Source organism: Arachis duranensis, chromosome 5, assembly GCF_000817695.3.
Source record: "Arachis duranensis cultivar V14167 chromosome 5, aradu.V14167.gnm2.J7QH, whole genome shotgun sequence".
In the NCBI taxonomy this organism is placed as follows: domain Eukaryota; kingdom Viridiplantae; phylum Streptophyta; class Magnoliopsida; order Fabales; family Fabaceae; genus Arachis; species Arachis duranensis.
In genome coordinates, this window is record NC_029776.3 from 104,902,846 (window position 1) to 104,918,478 (window position 15,633).

General features: G+C 33.0%; 3 protein-coding genes across 3 annotated transcripts; 1 reads left to right on the forward strand and 2 right to left on the reverse strand.

Moving 5' to 3' along the window:
• Positions 1-4,398: 4,398 nt before the first annotated feature.
• On the reverse strand, positions 4,399-6,691 carry LOC107491146 (actin-depolymerizing factor 12). Its single transcript, XM_021143519.2, has 3 exons — positions 6,557-6,691; positions 5,580-5,839; positions 4,399-4,686 (listed from the first exon to the last, which is right to left on the reverse strand). The coding sequence occupies exons 1-3, from the start codon at positions 6,557-6,559 to the stop codon at positions 4,536-4,538; spliced, it is 414 nt and encodes a 137-aa protein (XP_020999178.1). The 5' UTR covers positions 6,560-6,691; the 3' UTR covers positions 4,399-4,535.
• A 1,598-nt stretch (positions 6,692-8,289) lies between these two features.
• On the forward strand, positions 8,290-10,873 carry LOC107491145 (tubulin beta-1 chain). The gene is made up of 3 exons (XM_016111922.3): positions 8,290-8,797; positions 9,519-9,788; positions 9,909-10,873. Exons 1-3 carry the CDS (start codon positions 8,404-8,406, stop codon positions 10,586-10,588), a joined length of 1,344 nt encoding a protein of 447 aa, XP_015967408.1. The 5' UTR covers positions 8,290-8,403; the 3' UTR covers positions 10,589-10,873.
• Positions 10,874-11,120: 247 nt separating this feature from the next.
• Positions 11,121-14,894, reverse strand: LOC107491144 (oxalate--CoA ligase). Its single transcript, XM_016111920.3, has 4 exons — positions 14,501-14,894; positions 13,316-14,402; positions 12,422-12,525; positions 11,121-11,574 (listed from the first exon to the last, which is right to left on the reverse strand). Exons 1-4 carry the CDS (start codon positions 14,708-14,710, stop codon positions 11,386-11,388), a joined length of 1,590 nt encoding a protein of 529 aa, XP_015967406.1. The 5' UTR covers positions 14,711-14,894; the 3' UTR covers positions 11,121-11,385.
• Between the last annotated feature and the right edge of the window lie 739 nt (positions 14,895-15,633).

Here is a 15,633-nt window from a genome sequence, read left to right on the forward strand (position 1 = left end):
GCAACAGTATCATTCAACCTTCAATTACATCTGTGGAAAATGCTCGAATCTTTTTGAATCGCAGGCTTCTTACGTGCACCACAAAAATGAATGTGCGCGAATTCAAAGAAAAACAAAGAAGCAACATCACTGGACAACAAAAAATAATAATTATAGCAATTAAAATGTAAATAAGAACCAGGAAAATTTTTTGTAAGTTGGCTTGGCTTTGTGCCTTTTGATTGTAATTATAAATTATTGTAGATTTGACTTTATTTTATGAAACTTGTTGAACAGTTCATGCCTTATTAGCCTTTCGGACTGTTTTGAATTTGCTTGTTGCTTTGACAATATAGTTTGCAAGTAGAAATTAGTAGAATTGTATTATTAATGCCGGATAAAATTTTATAAATGGACAGTTATGGGGTGGAAAATCTCATTAAAACTTCTCCAAATAAAATTTAAGATAAGAAAAATCTTGTGAGTAGGAAAAAGAGTGCCTCCCTTTATCCATATCGTGTTAAATGAAATAACTTTTTAAAGATGAAACATTCCAGATACTAAAGAGATCTGCTTCTTGTAATATTTGAAGTGTGTATGCTCCTTTTTTGAGTACTTGTCTTACTCGGTAAGGTCCTTCCCATGTTGCGATTAGCTTGCCATGAGATGTTGTTTCCTTACTTCTTCTGTTCGTTGGAGGACGAGATCTTGCTCGCGAGTCCTTTTTATTATGGCTTGCATGAAGGATAACTTTTAATATATAATATATAAAAAATAATTAATAAAATTAATAATATTGTATCATATTTAAATTTTTATTTTTATTTATGTTATGTATGTAATGATAGCTATACAAATTTTAAAATTTAATTTAATTTATTGTATTTTAATAATTACAGAGACGGAGCGGGTTAGGGTTTAACTTTTTACTACTCGCAGGTAGAAACGGAGCGAGTTCAATATGGATTATTGTAGGACGGAATTGGGTAGGACAAAAACGCGCCCATACCCGCTCTATTGCCACCCCTAACTGATGACAATCCCAAAGATTCTGTTTAATGACGGGAGTAGATCTAAAAACAAAATCGCTCATCAAATCCTTTAATATAAAATTACTAAACATTGAATAATGCAATATAAATAATATTCATTTTACTATAATCTACTTTGATATAAATTTATTTAACATAAATTACGTTAGCACCAATTCAATTTTATCAAATGATTTTGTAAAATTAATTTGATACAAATTTTCATAAGCTTTAATTTAAATACATACTTTTTTTTTAATCAAAAATGCTATTTGTACACTAAAATCAATCACTAATATATTTGTGTATAAATACCTGTGTGGTTTAATTTATTTTCAATGTATATTTGTATTCAACATATATTTTATACTGATAGTTAATTTTAATAGCTAACTTTAGTGTACACATAGCAAAACTCTTTTTTTATTTAGCAAACAATTATTCAATTAATTAATTTAAATTTTTATGATAATATTTAAATAAATATTTAAAAAATGCACAAACATCTTATTTTAAACCCAGTACTACTTAGACTGAACCTAGTTCAAATCGATTGAAAGTCTTGCCTAGCTAACATAACCAATCTATTATTCATCATCATGGATATGCTTTTTGAACGAGTATTAAATTAAAAATAATTTTTAATAAACACAAAAAATCACAATTATATTTAACAAAATAAGTTTTAAAATTTAAAAGTAACTATTAACTACTGAACAATTTTTTTTCAATTATTCTCTCTTTAAACAAGAAAGACCGAAGAAATTAAACCTCAAAATTGCAAAATTGCGTGTTCGAGAGTGTATAATTGTATCCCATAATGGACGTACGTACTTTTGCTTTTATTATTAGCTTAACTTTCAATATCACTTCTTGAAAAATTTACTCAATTACGTGTTGGTTGGAAGACTTTAGGAGTCGTGTGTAATGGGTAATTAAACCATTTTTATTTTCTTCCATGTTTTCCTTTGTATAATTGATTAGTAATTAAGTGAAAGACATATATATGTGGTAGAAATGTTGCAGGAAATAAAGAGAGTATCAAACTCTTGAAAATTAAGAAATACGTGAGAAACTTCAACATTCAAACCTTCAAACTTTAATAATTATTCTTGTTTTTATTGGCTTGACTTGACTTTCATAATATCACTACTTCACTTAACCTTCAACGTCACTGCGAGTAACTCAACGAAGACTTATATATAACATACCGTGCTAACTTCTTAATATATAACTAATATAAGATTTTATAAACTTTTACTAAATAAATTTTCATTATATTAAATTTGAGAAAAAATAAAGTTAAGACGCTTATTTTATAAACAATAATAATCCGTCTATATGGTATTTGTTTTTATCACTTATAAATTACATTTTGTAGTTTATATGTAGACACATGAAATAAATTTTAATTTCCGTTTTTATATTAAATTAAGTGAAAATCCAGGTGCAATTAATTTCATATGAAGTTGATAATTAAAGATTGTTAAATAATTTGATAAATTTGACTAAATTATCATTATCTAACAGTTATTAATTATTAACTTCACGTTAAGTTAACTGGGCACTCGAAATTTTACTATTAAATTATGTTGCATATAATTTGGAAAGGAAGTCTTAATAGTATGTGTAATAATTTTCCTTATTTTTAAAAAAAGGTTTTGTTAGCTAGCTAGGTAATAAACTTTTCTTTAGTCAACAAAAACGGTGAATGAATAATAAAGATTAAGAGAAAGAAAGAAAAATTACTCATCACATGTTTGTGTGGTGTCACTATAAATAGGTGAAAGTTTAAGGGAGTTACTCATCACATTCAGACTCAAAACATAATTTACAATACAAACTTATATTCTAATATGTGTTAGTTGCAAGCAGCATGATCAATGCTTCCAATAAATTAAAATTTGATGCTTGAAAGGTTTAGAAGCATGCAAGCTCTCCTTTCTTTCACAGTGCTAAACTTGCATGTCTTCAAGCTTTTAAAATATCAAGTTTTATTGGTAATAATTTTATCTTTAACAGTCAACTGCAGTTTGAATGAGAAGGTTCCTGGTATTAGTGACAATAGAAGAGAGAACAATGGGATTGAAATAAATTGGTTCTTTGTGATCATGGGTTTTAGATCCATCATGGGATTTGGGGGAATTATTGTTCTTTTCTACATTTATAAATCATGGAGATTTGTCTATTTTCATTTCTTTGATAACATGTGGTACAAATTACAGTGCTACTTCTGAATTTTCATTTGTTTGTCATGTAGTTTCGTTGTTTACTTATGTTTATGTTGGAAAGGAATAAAATCTTAGTGTGCTTTTTTTTAAAGTAGTTATCTAATTAAGTGTAAGTTACCACAATGTCATTATTGTAGTTCTTGTTACTTTCTTTAATAATGATAAACTACAGAGACTTTTGAATGGTGGGCCTATTTTCTTATAGAGAAAAAATTGTGATAACAAATTATTGAAATGGTGCTATGCATGAGAATATGAATTGGATTTTCCAATTTTTTTTATCATGTGAATAATCAACTTTATGTTATGGAAGTCTTAATCCAAATCTAAGAGTATCTCCAATAGAATATTTTTATGGTATTATTTTTAATACTTTAAAGAAGTAAATTAATTTAGAATTAAAATTTATATTAAAATTAATTGATAAAATAAAACTGATATCACTTTAGAAATATAATATCATTTTAATAAAAAATCAATAAAATTGTTACTCATATAATTATATTAATAAAATAATTAAAAATAACATAAAATTTTAACTAAATTAAAATTAAATACTAAAAAAATAAATTTCACTTTTAATTTTAAATCGTTATTTATAATATATAATCTTACAAATATTTATATATATCATCTTGTAAGACTCAAAATAAAAATAAAATTAGAACTAACATTAAAAATACTCTAACGATTCAATCATTTAAGTTGCTATAGTATTCATTCATTAAACGATGACTTTCAACCATATTTAGGTATAAGCATTTACTTTTTATAATTAACTAATTAATATATTAAAAATATGTTCTCACATGTTTAATTTTTTAACTATTTAATTTTACACAAATATAAATAATGAGATCCACTTTTTTATCCCTCACTTTTTAGACACATTAGACATAAATTTTATAATTAGTACCATAGAATTTTCTAGATTAAATTTGTATGCTCTAATAATCTTAGATTATCATCGTTAAGTAAGATTATATTAGTACTTCAATTCTAATTTTCTTTAGTAAGGTGCATTCCTTGATTATCATACATGACAATATATTAAAATCAAAACTAACCATTCAATTACAATAATATCTATCAACAATGACAGATCTATTACACATAATTTTAAGTTTGTAAACGGTAAATAAAAGTAGAGTGCACTGTTACTATATACAATAAACCTATAATACATTGAACTAAAGTTCTGAACTTTTCATCCAAAGGAACAAAGAAAATGAAAGCATCAAAGAAAGAAAATTGAAGAACAATGTTATAGTTATATATTTAGCTAGCTCATTAATTAGTATGCCCTAGCTTTTATGATGTCCATGCTCATTTCACTAGGATCTGTTACTTGCAACTCAACCTGAATACCATCAAGTTCTCTCTTGAACCTGTCTTTGGAGCTCGCATACACCATTTTTTGTCTCACCTTTGCTGAATCTGGAGACCTACACATTAGTTTAGAAACATGAAAACAAAGTTAAAGACATCACCCTCATATTTCCATTTCTCTCTATATGTATGCTCTTTCCTAGAGTTCTATTTTGTTTGCCATGTATAAATCAAACTTGATACTATAATTAAATTGAATGCAATTCTAGGTGAAATTCTTGTGTTTCAAATAAGGTGGAGACTCACGTACAATTATTTTTATGTGAAGTTGTTAGTTAAAAATCGTTAAATGATTTGACATTTTCGACTAAATTGTATCTAAGAATTCTCAACTAATAATTTCACATGAAAATAACTGCGTGGAAATTTCTACCTTCAAATAATCATCAAACTATTAATGTATTATTTTAGAGAAAGTATAGGGAGTCAATAAAATATTTGTACAATGTGTACAATGGAAGTTTATGGAATATTAGAGATATAACCATTAGTGTTATCTTTTTCCATCAGCTAAAACTTTTGGGATGAGTTGTATCATAACATGGTATTACATTTTGGACAAAACATTCATTATATTATTTATATACCAAAATCAGCTATCAAATCAGTTATTCGTATAAAATACAAAATTTATATAAAAAATATATTAAATAACACATATATTTATATACATATATATTATGGTTAATTTGATAGTTAATTTTTTGTGTGTTCCCAAATTATTTCTGTTCTTTATATATGAATTAATGATATTTAAAGAATATACCCTAATTTAAATCATTGATCTTATAAGATTTGAACTTTATGACTTATGAGTCCCATGGTACAAGATCATGACTAAGATTGTAGTGATTATACCTTGAATTCGAGTATGATGGTCATTTATTTATTGGCAAGCTTTTGTTACCTTGTGATATAAGTAATAGGTTGTGGAACTATAATTAATTACCAGGCAATGAAGAAAATCTTGCTTCTTTGGCAATTCTCATGAGTGGTGAAATCAAAATCAAAGACAGCATAACGACACTCATTTGGAGGCAGAGCCTTCGTGAAATCGTCGTAAGTATTTTGTGGGCCTCCAATGGAGTCCACCACCACTGCTTGATCCACAATCTTGAATACAATGAAACGGGAATTCCTCTTTGCTTTCAACTCCAAGAATTTCAATTTACATTCATCGCTAACTGCCATTCCTGACGCCGCGTTCGCCTAGTTTAAACACACATCATTTCATCAAACAAAATTAAGTCTATCCATATTATTATTGGGTTAATACTTAATAGACAAATTACTTCTTAAAAGATGAGTATAATTTTAATGTTTCAATAGTATAAAATATTTTATACAGTCATGTAATTATAATTATTTTTTTATGGTTTTTTACATGGTAAATATAAAAAGTTTTATTTTTAATAATATAACGTTATATGATTAGATACACATATAAAAAAATTTTACACTGACATTGTATTAAATTAGATTTTTAAAAGATAACTCGTTCGTCAAATTCGTTTATCAAAAATTTTACTGATCAAATTAGTCTTTTAAAAATTATAAATTAATGTCTTTCAATCATCACTTCATTGATGGATGATAAAAATTATGAACACATAGCATACATGACACCTGACGTCTAATTAGACATGTTAGATGTCATATATATTGTCAGTTAACATTCCACATCATTAATTGTCGACAAAAATAGATGAAAAGACAAAAATAATTAATTTATAATACTCGAAAAATCAATTTAGTTAATAAGATTTTTCAGAAACAAATTTAGAAGATGATTATTTTTTAAGATTAATTTTACCATTAACCCTATTATTATTATTATTATTATATTGCATATTCTTTAAATGCATGAGCTTGAGAATACAATGAAGAGCTATATTGATTAAGGCAGAGAGAGATAGAAAATCGTACCATGTTGCTGCCGATGCTAAAAAAAAATCCTAAGAGAAATGAGAAAGAAAGGAAGAAAGAACAGATAGAGAGAGAGGAGAGGGTAAGAGATTCTTAATTTCTTATTTTGGTGGGAAAAAGGATTATATGAAAGCAGAGAGATAAAAACTGAGGGGGCAAGAGAATTTTGAGGGAGGAAACAAGGGTCAAAATATAGCTAAACTACCATGAATTATCACATCCACAAATGAACAAGGTACTATATTTCTATCCATCAATTAGTTCCATTGCATGCGCTTCGCAAATTGCTTGGAAAAAAAAATAGAAAGAAAAGAAAAGCAGAAAATACATACATGTTAAAAACGTGTTACTAGAGTTTTATTATTTTTATTTAATAGTAATATATGATATCACATTGTTAAGTCAATGGTATCTTAATAGTTAATATTTTATTTATGTTAATTTGATTTTCTATTTTACCAGTTAGATTTGCATGTTTAAGACAATTGCGGCTTGTGGGATATACATGGTGTTCAGCATGGAGGATTTATATATTAAGAACAATAATGAGAACTCAAGGAACAATAAAATGATTTATATAATGATGAAGATTATTATTATTGGAGAGGATGAAAAGTGAATGAAAGGTGGGCATAGCTTTGTGAAGAAGGGTTGTGTGTGATCAGTGGTCACTGTCTATGAAGGAGACCTTTGCTTCATTTGTTGTCAATGGTACAAAAAGAAGATCCTACTCTCTACATTATTTATTGTTTATACTAAACTTTTTCTTCAACAGCCCCACCATCAATTTTGGCTAACGTGAAACAAAGTAGAATTGCTCTAACTCCCATTGTTACACTTGGAAACAAATGAAACTTTACAAAATAAATCTGGTTTTTTTCGACAATAATCATCACTAGTACAAAATAGCAAACATGTCCAATCTTTTAGTATATGATTTCAGGCCTCAATATATTGAAATTTGAAACAGCAAGTACCCAATGTATTATGTTATCAATTAAGGATGAAAATTTTATTAGGACCAACCGTATTTATTATTTATAGCTAATATTTTTAGAATAATCTAATAATATATTTTTAGTTTGCATTTTTAATTATTGTTGGTAAGAAATAATAACCTCTACTATTTTTCTAACATTCTTTTTTAATAGTAAGTAGATTTAACATTTTCATAATTCGTATTAAAAAAAACACAACAACAAATATTGAAAATTAACATTACATTTGTTTTTGAGAGAAAATAGTTCCTTTGGCAGGAGAATTATGTTCTGTCCTTGCATCATTGCCTGTAAAATTCTCTCCCTCTTTTATTTTTGATTTTTGTCTGAATAGAAAATTCGAAAGGGGATAAAAAATTAAAAAGCTTGAGCAAGACAAGTGCCACTCACGTGATCCAGCCCATATATCACGTGCACTGTTTCCAGCTCTTCGAAAGCCCAAACGCAAAAAAAAAAAAGAATAATAAGGGCCTCAATCCTCTCATTCACGGCCCCAAACCTGAAAGGTATCTCAACCGTACAGGCATCACTGTTACGTACAGACAAAGATATCCAACGGTTAGTGAGTCATCAAATAAATAAGCACAACAACACAGGATAACTCCCCATTCAGATTCAAAATTTAAATTCCCACTTTTTGAACCCAACGCCCAACGGCTCCGTTAGACTCCACACCCCAGGTTAACGCCGTCATAGGCCCGTTACATTCCCACCTATAAAACAAACAAACCCTTCTCTAACGTCAACTTGATTTCTCAGATTTGTTCTTCACCGAGTCACTCACTCACTTACTCACTACCTCACTACCTCACTCTCTCTAGAACTCGGTCGTTTAACTCAGCTTCGAAGATGCGTGAGATCTTGCACATCCAGGGAGGCCAATGCGGGAACCAGATCGGAGCGAAGTTCTGGGAAGTGGTGTGCGCTGAGCACGGGATCGACGCCACCGGAAGGTACCAAGGCGACAACGAGTTGCAACTCGAACGAGTCAATGTCTACTACAACGAAGCGAGTTGCGGGAGGTTCGTTCCACGCGCGGTGCTCATGGATCTGGAGCCAGGGACGATGGACAGCGTCAGATCCGGGCCGTACGGGCAGATTTTCAGGCCTGATAACTTCGTTTTCGGGCAGTCCGGGGCAGGGAACAACTGGGCGAAAGGACACTACACAGAAGGAGCTGAGTTGATCGATTCTGTTCTCGATGTGGTGAGGAAGGAAGCTGAGAACTGTGACTGCCTTCAAGGTAAGTCGTCAAGTCAATGGTGCTTCTAATTTGTGTTTTTGTTTGCGTTTGAACTTGCAATGTGTTAGGGTTTAGTTCTTGGTTGCTGATCTGGATGATGATGTGTTGCTTGTTTCGTTTTTTTTTTTAGCTTCGATTTTTCATTTCTGACAGATTTACTACTTCTCATTTTTTTTACTAATATTTGAAAAACTATCAGTATAGTGAGAACATTTTTCAATAAATCCGTAATAGATGCGACTGAGTTTGAGTTCAAATTTAAAATATCAAAATGATAAAAAAAAGTGCAAATACTAATAATCTAGCTTTTTTGCTGTCTTCGTTTTTATTATTTCCTTGGGACTCCGTTTTTCTACCACTACTACTACTAACGAGTGATAACTCATGCCTGATATTCAACTGTGTTACGAGCAATACCGTCTTTAAAATCTGATATGCAACTCTGGTAGCATGGCAGCTCTTTTTGGTTGTTATGTAATTTACGTAAAATCGCCACCATAGTTTAGAATATCATAGTAACTAAATCATACTAATCTGTGATATGAAAATGTGCATAATTTGTTTGTTATTTTCTTCATGTTATGTAAATATTTTGTGCGTGAATAGGAGGGAGCCTGCTACGTTATGATGACTATTGTTTGATTTCTATTTGAAATTTCTTGTTATCTGTGTTTTGAGTAACTGGTGAGCAACGAGCTTAAAATCTTGCTTGTTTTTGCAGGGTTTCAAGTGTGCCACTCATTGGGTGGAGGAACTGGTTCAGGAATGGGAACACTTCTTATTTCTAAGATCAGGGAAGAGTACCCTGATCGAATGATGCTAACTTTCTCTGTTTTCCCATCCCCTAAGGTCTCAGACACTGTTGTGGAGCCTTACAATGCTACTCTCTCCGTTCACCAACTTGTTGAAAATGCCGATGAGTGCATGGTTCTGGACAATGAAGCTCTTTATGACATCTGCTTCCGCACTTTGAAGCTCACTACTCCCAGCTGTGAGTTTATGTTCTGCTTTCTAACTAACATTTCTGTCTTAAGTTTGCATGCATATTTCCACTGACATTTGAATTTTTCTGATTATTTTTCTAAAATTGCGTTGGTGTATTCTGTCACAGTTGGAGACTTGAATCATCTAATTTCTGCTACCATGAGTGGAGTAACTTGCTGTCTTCGATTCCCTGGTCAACTCAATTCAGATCTTCGCAAACTGGCCGTGAATCTCATTCCTTTCCCTCGATTGCATTTCTTCATGGTTGGCTTTGCCCCACTCACATCTCGTGGGTCACAGCAGTATAGAGCGCTCACTGTACCTGAGTTGACACAACAGATGTGGGATGCTAAGAACATGATGTGTGCCGCTGATCCCCGTCATGGTCGCTACTTGACTGCATCTGCGATGTTCCGTGGTAAGATGAGCACCAAAGAGGTTGATGAGCAGATGCTTAATGTCCAGAACAAGAACTCATCATACTTTGTTGAGTGGATCCCCAACAATGTCAAATCCACAGTGTGTGACATTCCACCATCTGGTTTGAAAATGGCATCAACATTTATTGGCAACTCCACCTCCATTCAAGAAATGTTTAGGAGGGTGAGTGAGCAGTTCACAGCCATGTTCCGCAGAAAGGCTTTCTTGCATTGGTACACTGGTGAAGGTATGGATGAGATGGAGTTTACAGAAGCTGAGAGCAATATGAATGATCTTGTAGCTGAGTACCAGCAATACCAAGATGCCACTGCTGATGACGAAGAATATGAAGACTATGAAGATGAGGAAGTTCAGGAAGAGGCTTAAGTAGTAGTGTAATTGAACTGTGTGTTGTTCTGTGTGCTGTGGGATTTGATGTTTTTTCCTTTTTCCCCTTTCTGCCTCGAAAGGGAGTTGACTTGTTCTATTATATTCTTATGGGTACTGTAGTGGTAGACTTGTAGTATTATTTCCTTTCTGATTATGTTTAACTCTTTCAAAACTGATTGATTGAAGCCTAGGTGGTTATGTGTTGCATGGTGCATTCCTGTTGATTTTAACTTAAGGTGATCTTACTAAATATTGGAATGAATGTGATTTTGCTTTTTGTCATTTCTAACACTTGGATCAAGAGCTTCGGTATGATGAAGCGGGTAACGAATTGGAGGGATGTAGATCAGTGTAGATGATATTAACCTTATCCAAATGATTGATTATTGATTCTAAATTGGATTCTCGTAACCAGCACTAACAGTCATATAATTGTTTCTCGGATGCTTGTTTCTTATTCTCCTGGTACATGTGTTATCTTCACTTATCCAAAGTACAGAATTAAGAAATTCAAGTTTTAGAATTTGCCTACAAAATCAACACACTAATAGTATTCTATATCTCATCACATAACTAATGAAATTGAAAGGTAAAAGAATTACAAAATTAATCCCATGTAAAAACGTTGCTTTGTAATCTGTAAACCCCTCACAATCATAAAATTACAATGTTGAATGCTAATTGCATGTTTCTTTTTTGTTCCTCATATTGTCAACATTTATGAATAATTATAGACTCCAACCCTTTATTGACCAGGAAGGAAGGGTTCAAGGTGAGGCACTCCAGCAAGCATATCATTTTTGAGAGACAAAATGTTCAGCTACTAGGCGGCGTAGAATCTTGCCAGTGGCTGTCTTGGGCAATGAATCAGTGATGAAGACCTTCTTGGGGACTTTGAAAGATGCAAGATTCTTCTTGCTAAATCTCAGCACCTCTTCCTCATCAATGTTTGACCCTTCTCTTGGGATGATTGCACAGTTTATCTGCACAAAGGGAAAAAAAAAATATAAGTATCCAAGATCAACTCGAAGTTGATAAGTTCATAAGTTCATGCATATCTATCTATATAGCCTAGTATACAAACAAAACAAAGTGCGGTGTTTACACATCTCTTAAGCAGTTACATATTAATCTTCGAAACATTGTATTTCAAAGGAAATTAAATTCTTTCAAAATAGAAATGCTATAAACGTCATATAAAGTATTTCACAATTCACATGTCGACAAAACAAGTGACTACTACAGTCTACAGGTATAAGTAGCAATCGCTTTCAAGACATGGACCATAAATTATTTATTTTATTGTTATTTTTCGGTGGAGAAAGAAGTTAGCAAATTGATAATTTCATATTTGGAAGCATATTCTATTTGCCAAACTTCTATATTAGTTCTGGAGCTTGAGCTTCACAATCAGCAATGTTTTGTACGCCACATAATGTTACTAACGTGATTAAAGCGTGACCTTTACCTAGTTGTAGAAGCATACAAAGCAAAAGAAATTGAACACCACATAAAACCTCAGATCAATTCAACTTTCAGGTACACGTGACCCCACATGGTAGGGCCTCAGGCATATGAGTTAGAGTTATGTATGTGAAACTCATTCATTGATTATAATAAAGCAAAAATGGCTGTTGTGCACTTATTGTATGGTGTATGAAAATAAATAGTGTGTGAAACAAAGTGGGACAACTGTTTTGTTTTTTTTTTTTGGACATAGGGACAACTGTTTTAATCTTTGAGAGTTCCATTATTATTTGGGTTAGATTGCTAAGGGGAAAAAGACAAAGGAATGGAAGGCCCAAAAAACAAAATAAGAAAAAGACATACCTCCTCGCCGTATTTGTCATCGGGAACTCCGAAAGCAACCGCCTGAGCAATATCAGGATGAGATAGGAGGACAGCATCCACTTCTATTGGTGATATTTTCTCTCCTACAAAATATATAAAACTCAATCAATAATTCAATATGTAATCATGCATAATTTCTATGTAATATAAGTTGGTAACATGTACAGATTGCTGTGATTTGATTTAGTGGGTCATAATTGACAACAATTGCATCTATCAAGAAGATAATATCAAATCAAAAAGCTATTAACATCACTATCACACCGCCACACAACTCATAACCAGCTTGATACCAAACTAGGAAAGCCAACTTCAACCAATATTGTTCAACTCCTTGGACTATCAGGTAAGGAAAAAGTCAGTTTCACTTCTGATTTTCCAACCGTTTCAAACTGCTACGTACTTGATTGAATTGAATTCAACATGTCAAAATCTTGTAACAATAATCCAACGCGCAAAAGCTTCTTGAATGTTTACTAGATAACAAATTATAAAACAACAATAAGAAAACCCACGCGTCATCCGACTCGTGGCCAAAGACCTCCAAACAAGCAGTATTCAATTCAAATACACAATATCCCAAAATCAAAATTCAATGCAATTATGCAATTGTAAGTAATTTCAATGTACTCTGATTTTCTCAACCTAGACATTAGATGATTAGAATAATTCTCAGCTGTCATCTCATTCCCATGCAAAGAGAAAACCAACGTTATTCCTACTATTCTACTTGTAGAAAATAACAACTAATCATATATTATGGTATTAACAAAGGTTATTTTCACATTTAAACGTATAAATCTGATTAGATTATTACGTCAAATTTTGTCCATGAATCAAAATTAAACTTGTTAGAAATAAATAAATAAATACCTCCACGGTTAATGAGCTCCTTGATCCGACCCACAAGATGCAAATAGCCGTCAGAATCAAAGTAACCAAGATCACCGGTATGGAACCAACCAAACTGAAACGCCGCCGTATTAGCATCTGGGTTATTCTTATAACCATTCGTCACATTGGGACCCCTAATACAAACCTCACCGTTAACCTCAGCCTCCAAGACCCGACCCGTTTCATCCAATATGCCCATCTCTTGCCCCACGGGCTTTCCAACGGACCCGGCCTTGTGGGGCCCATCTTCCGGCAACGGATTCGAAGCCATTAAATGAGAGGCTTCCGTCATCGCATAAGCCTCCAAAACCGGTGCACCGAAAGCCTCCTCCAACCGACCCAGAATAGCCGGTGCCAGCGACGCGCTGCAGCTACGAATAAACCGGAGCTTCGGGTAAACCGGTTCGGGGTTGTTCTGGTGGCGATCAAGTACGATCTGGTGTATCGTTGGAACCGCGGTGTACCACGTGGCGTTGTACTTGATCATGTCTTTCCAGAACGTCGACGCGGAGAATCTCCCCGCCGCCGGCAAGGCTACGGCGGCTCCGGCGCCGATAGAGCTGAGTAATCCGCAGATTAAGCCGTGGACGTGGAAGAGAGGGAGTACGATCACCGTCGAGTCTGACTCAGTGAGTCGGTACACCGATTGGATGTTGCTAACGGAAGAGAAGAGGTTGTGCTGAGTCAGCGGCACGCCCTTGGGGCGGCTCGTGGTGCCGGAGGTGTGGAGGAAGAGCGCCACGTCGGAAGGATCGTTGGTGAGTCCGGAGAGCGAGTCGTGGTCCGAGTTAGAGTCCGAGTCAGGACGGTGGCTGAGGGAGAGGGTGAATTCGGCTTCGGCTGCTTCATTATCGGCTTGTTCGGGTGTATTTAATGAAGCCGCGGCGCAAGGGATGGTGAGCTTGGAAGCCGCCGCTTGAGCCGGCTTGATTCCTTCAGAAGAAGTTACTAGAAGTTTGGATTCTGAGTCTGATAAATAAAACTCGAACTCTTCCGCAGTGTACGCGGGGTTAAGTGGCGCTGCAGTCGCACGCGCTCGAATAACAGCTAAGAAAGTAATTACAAACTGCAAAATATTAAAAATTAATAAATAATATTTAATTTGTTGAACAAAATAAAATGGAACAGAGAAAATATAAAAATTATTTAATTTGAGAGGCGAACCTCGACGGTGTTGGGGAAGGTGAGAGCGACGACATCGCCGGGCTTGATGCCAGCGGAGATGAGGCGGTTGGCTGCGATATCGACAAGATGTTGGAGGCGGGAGTGGGTGAGATCAAACTTGCCGGCGACAGAGATGGCGCGGCGGGAGGGGAAGGTATCGGCTGCCCGGCGGAGAAGTCCGGTGAGAGTGGAGGAGGCAGATTGTTCCATTGGTGTGGGTTGTTAATGAGAGAATATGGGCAGCGTTGTGTTGTGTTTTGTTGATGGAATATGGAGATGGGTGACGTCTATATATATGTGTGTGTAGAGTTTAGAATAGAATATGATATGATAGGAAACAGGGCGGTGACATGTGATAGGTGATAGAGAAGAACAAATTTGGTACGTGGAAGGGAACAAGGGATCGTCTATGTGGAAGGTGCATGCTAACACTTCAGTGCATACTGCATAGTCAATCCTCCTGTTGCTACTACCCACAAACCACAATCTCTTTTCTCTCAATTGGCCTCCATTTATTCTGTGAAAATATAAAAAAAAAAATATTTTTTTAAGTAATCGGTATTTTTTTTCTTTTTCCTTTTTAATTATAAGAACCTGTAATTCTTTTAGAATTTAAATTTTAAAATTTAAAATTTAAGATATTTAAAAATTTGTCTTATATTGACTAACAAAAATATAACAAATTTTGTTTTGATCATGTATGTATTAGCCTGTTTTCTCTTTAAGCTAAAAGAAGTTAATAGTAAAATAATTCATCAAGTTTGAAAAGTTAAAAGAAACTAATAAAATATACAAAATAAATTAATTAAAAAATTTTCAATCATTAATATTGCATATGAAAATAACCAATCTGTACATCAATATTAATATACATTAATTTAAGATAATAGAGATAAAGTAGGTAATATAATAGATTAAGATTAAGATAAAAAAGATCAAGTCACACTTATTGTGACAGTTAAGTCTAACTTATCTTATTTTTAATTCTGTTATTTCTGATATATAGCAGAGTTGCCTCATATATTGTATAACATCCAATTACTCAATGATACATAGATAATTCAGTTTATTTCTATGTTTCATTAAACACTCTTTTATGGTATCAAGAACATAGATGACAGATCCATGATTTC

Coding starts and splice junctions, on each gene's coding strand:
- LOC107491146 (XM_021143519.2), bottom strand. Junction 4,687..5,579: donor AAGATTTTCTTCATTGCCTG/GTAATTAATTAT, acceptor ACTAATGTGTAG/GTCTCCAGATTCAGCAAAGG.
- LOC107491145 (XM_016111922.3), top strand. CDS start 8,404: ATGCGTGAGATCTTGCACATCCAGGGAGGCCAATGCGGGAACCAGATC. Junction 8,798..9,518: donor GAACTGTGACTGCCTTCAAG/GTAAGTCGTCAA, acceptor TTGTTTTTGCAG/GGTTTCAAGTGTGCCACTCA. Junction 9,789..9,908: donor GAAGCTCACTACTCCCAGCT/GTGAGTTTATGT, acceptor ATTCTGTCACAG/TTGGAGACTTGAATCATCTA.
- LOC107491144 (XM_016111920.3), bottom strand. CDS start 14,710: ATGGAACAATCTGCCTCCTCCACTCTCACCGGACTTCTCCGCCGGGCA. Junction 12,526..13,315: donor GGAGCTCATTAACCGTGGAG/GTATTTATTTAT, acceptor TATATTTTGTAG/GAGAGAAAATATCACCAATA. Junction 11,575..12,421: donor ATGACAAATACGGCGAGGAG/GTATGTCTTTTT, acceptor CCCTTTGTGCAG/ATAAACTGTGCAATCATCCC.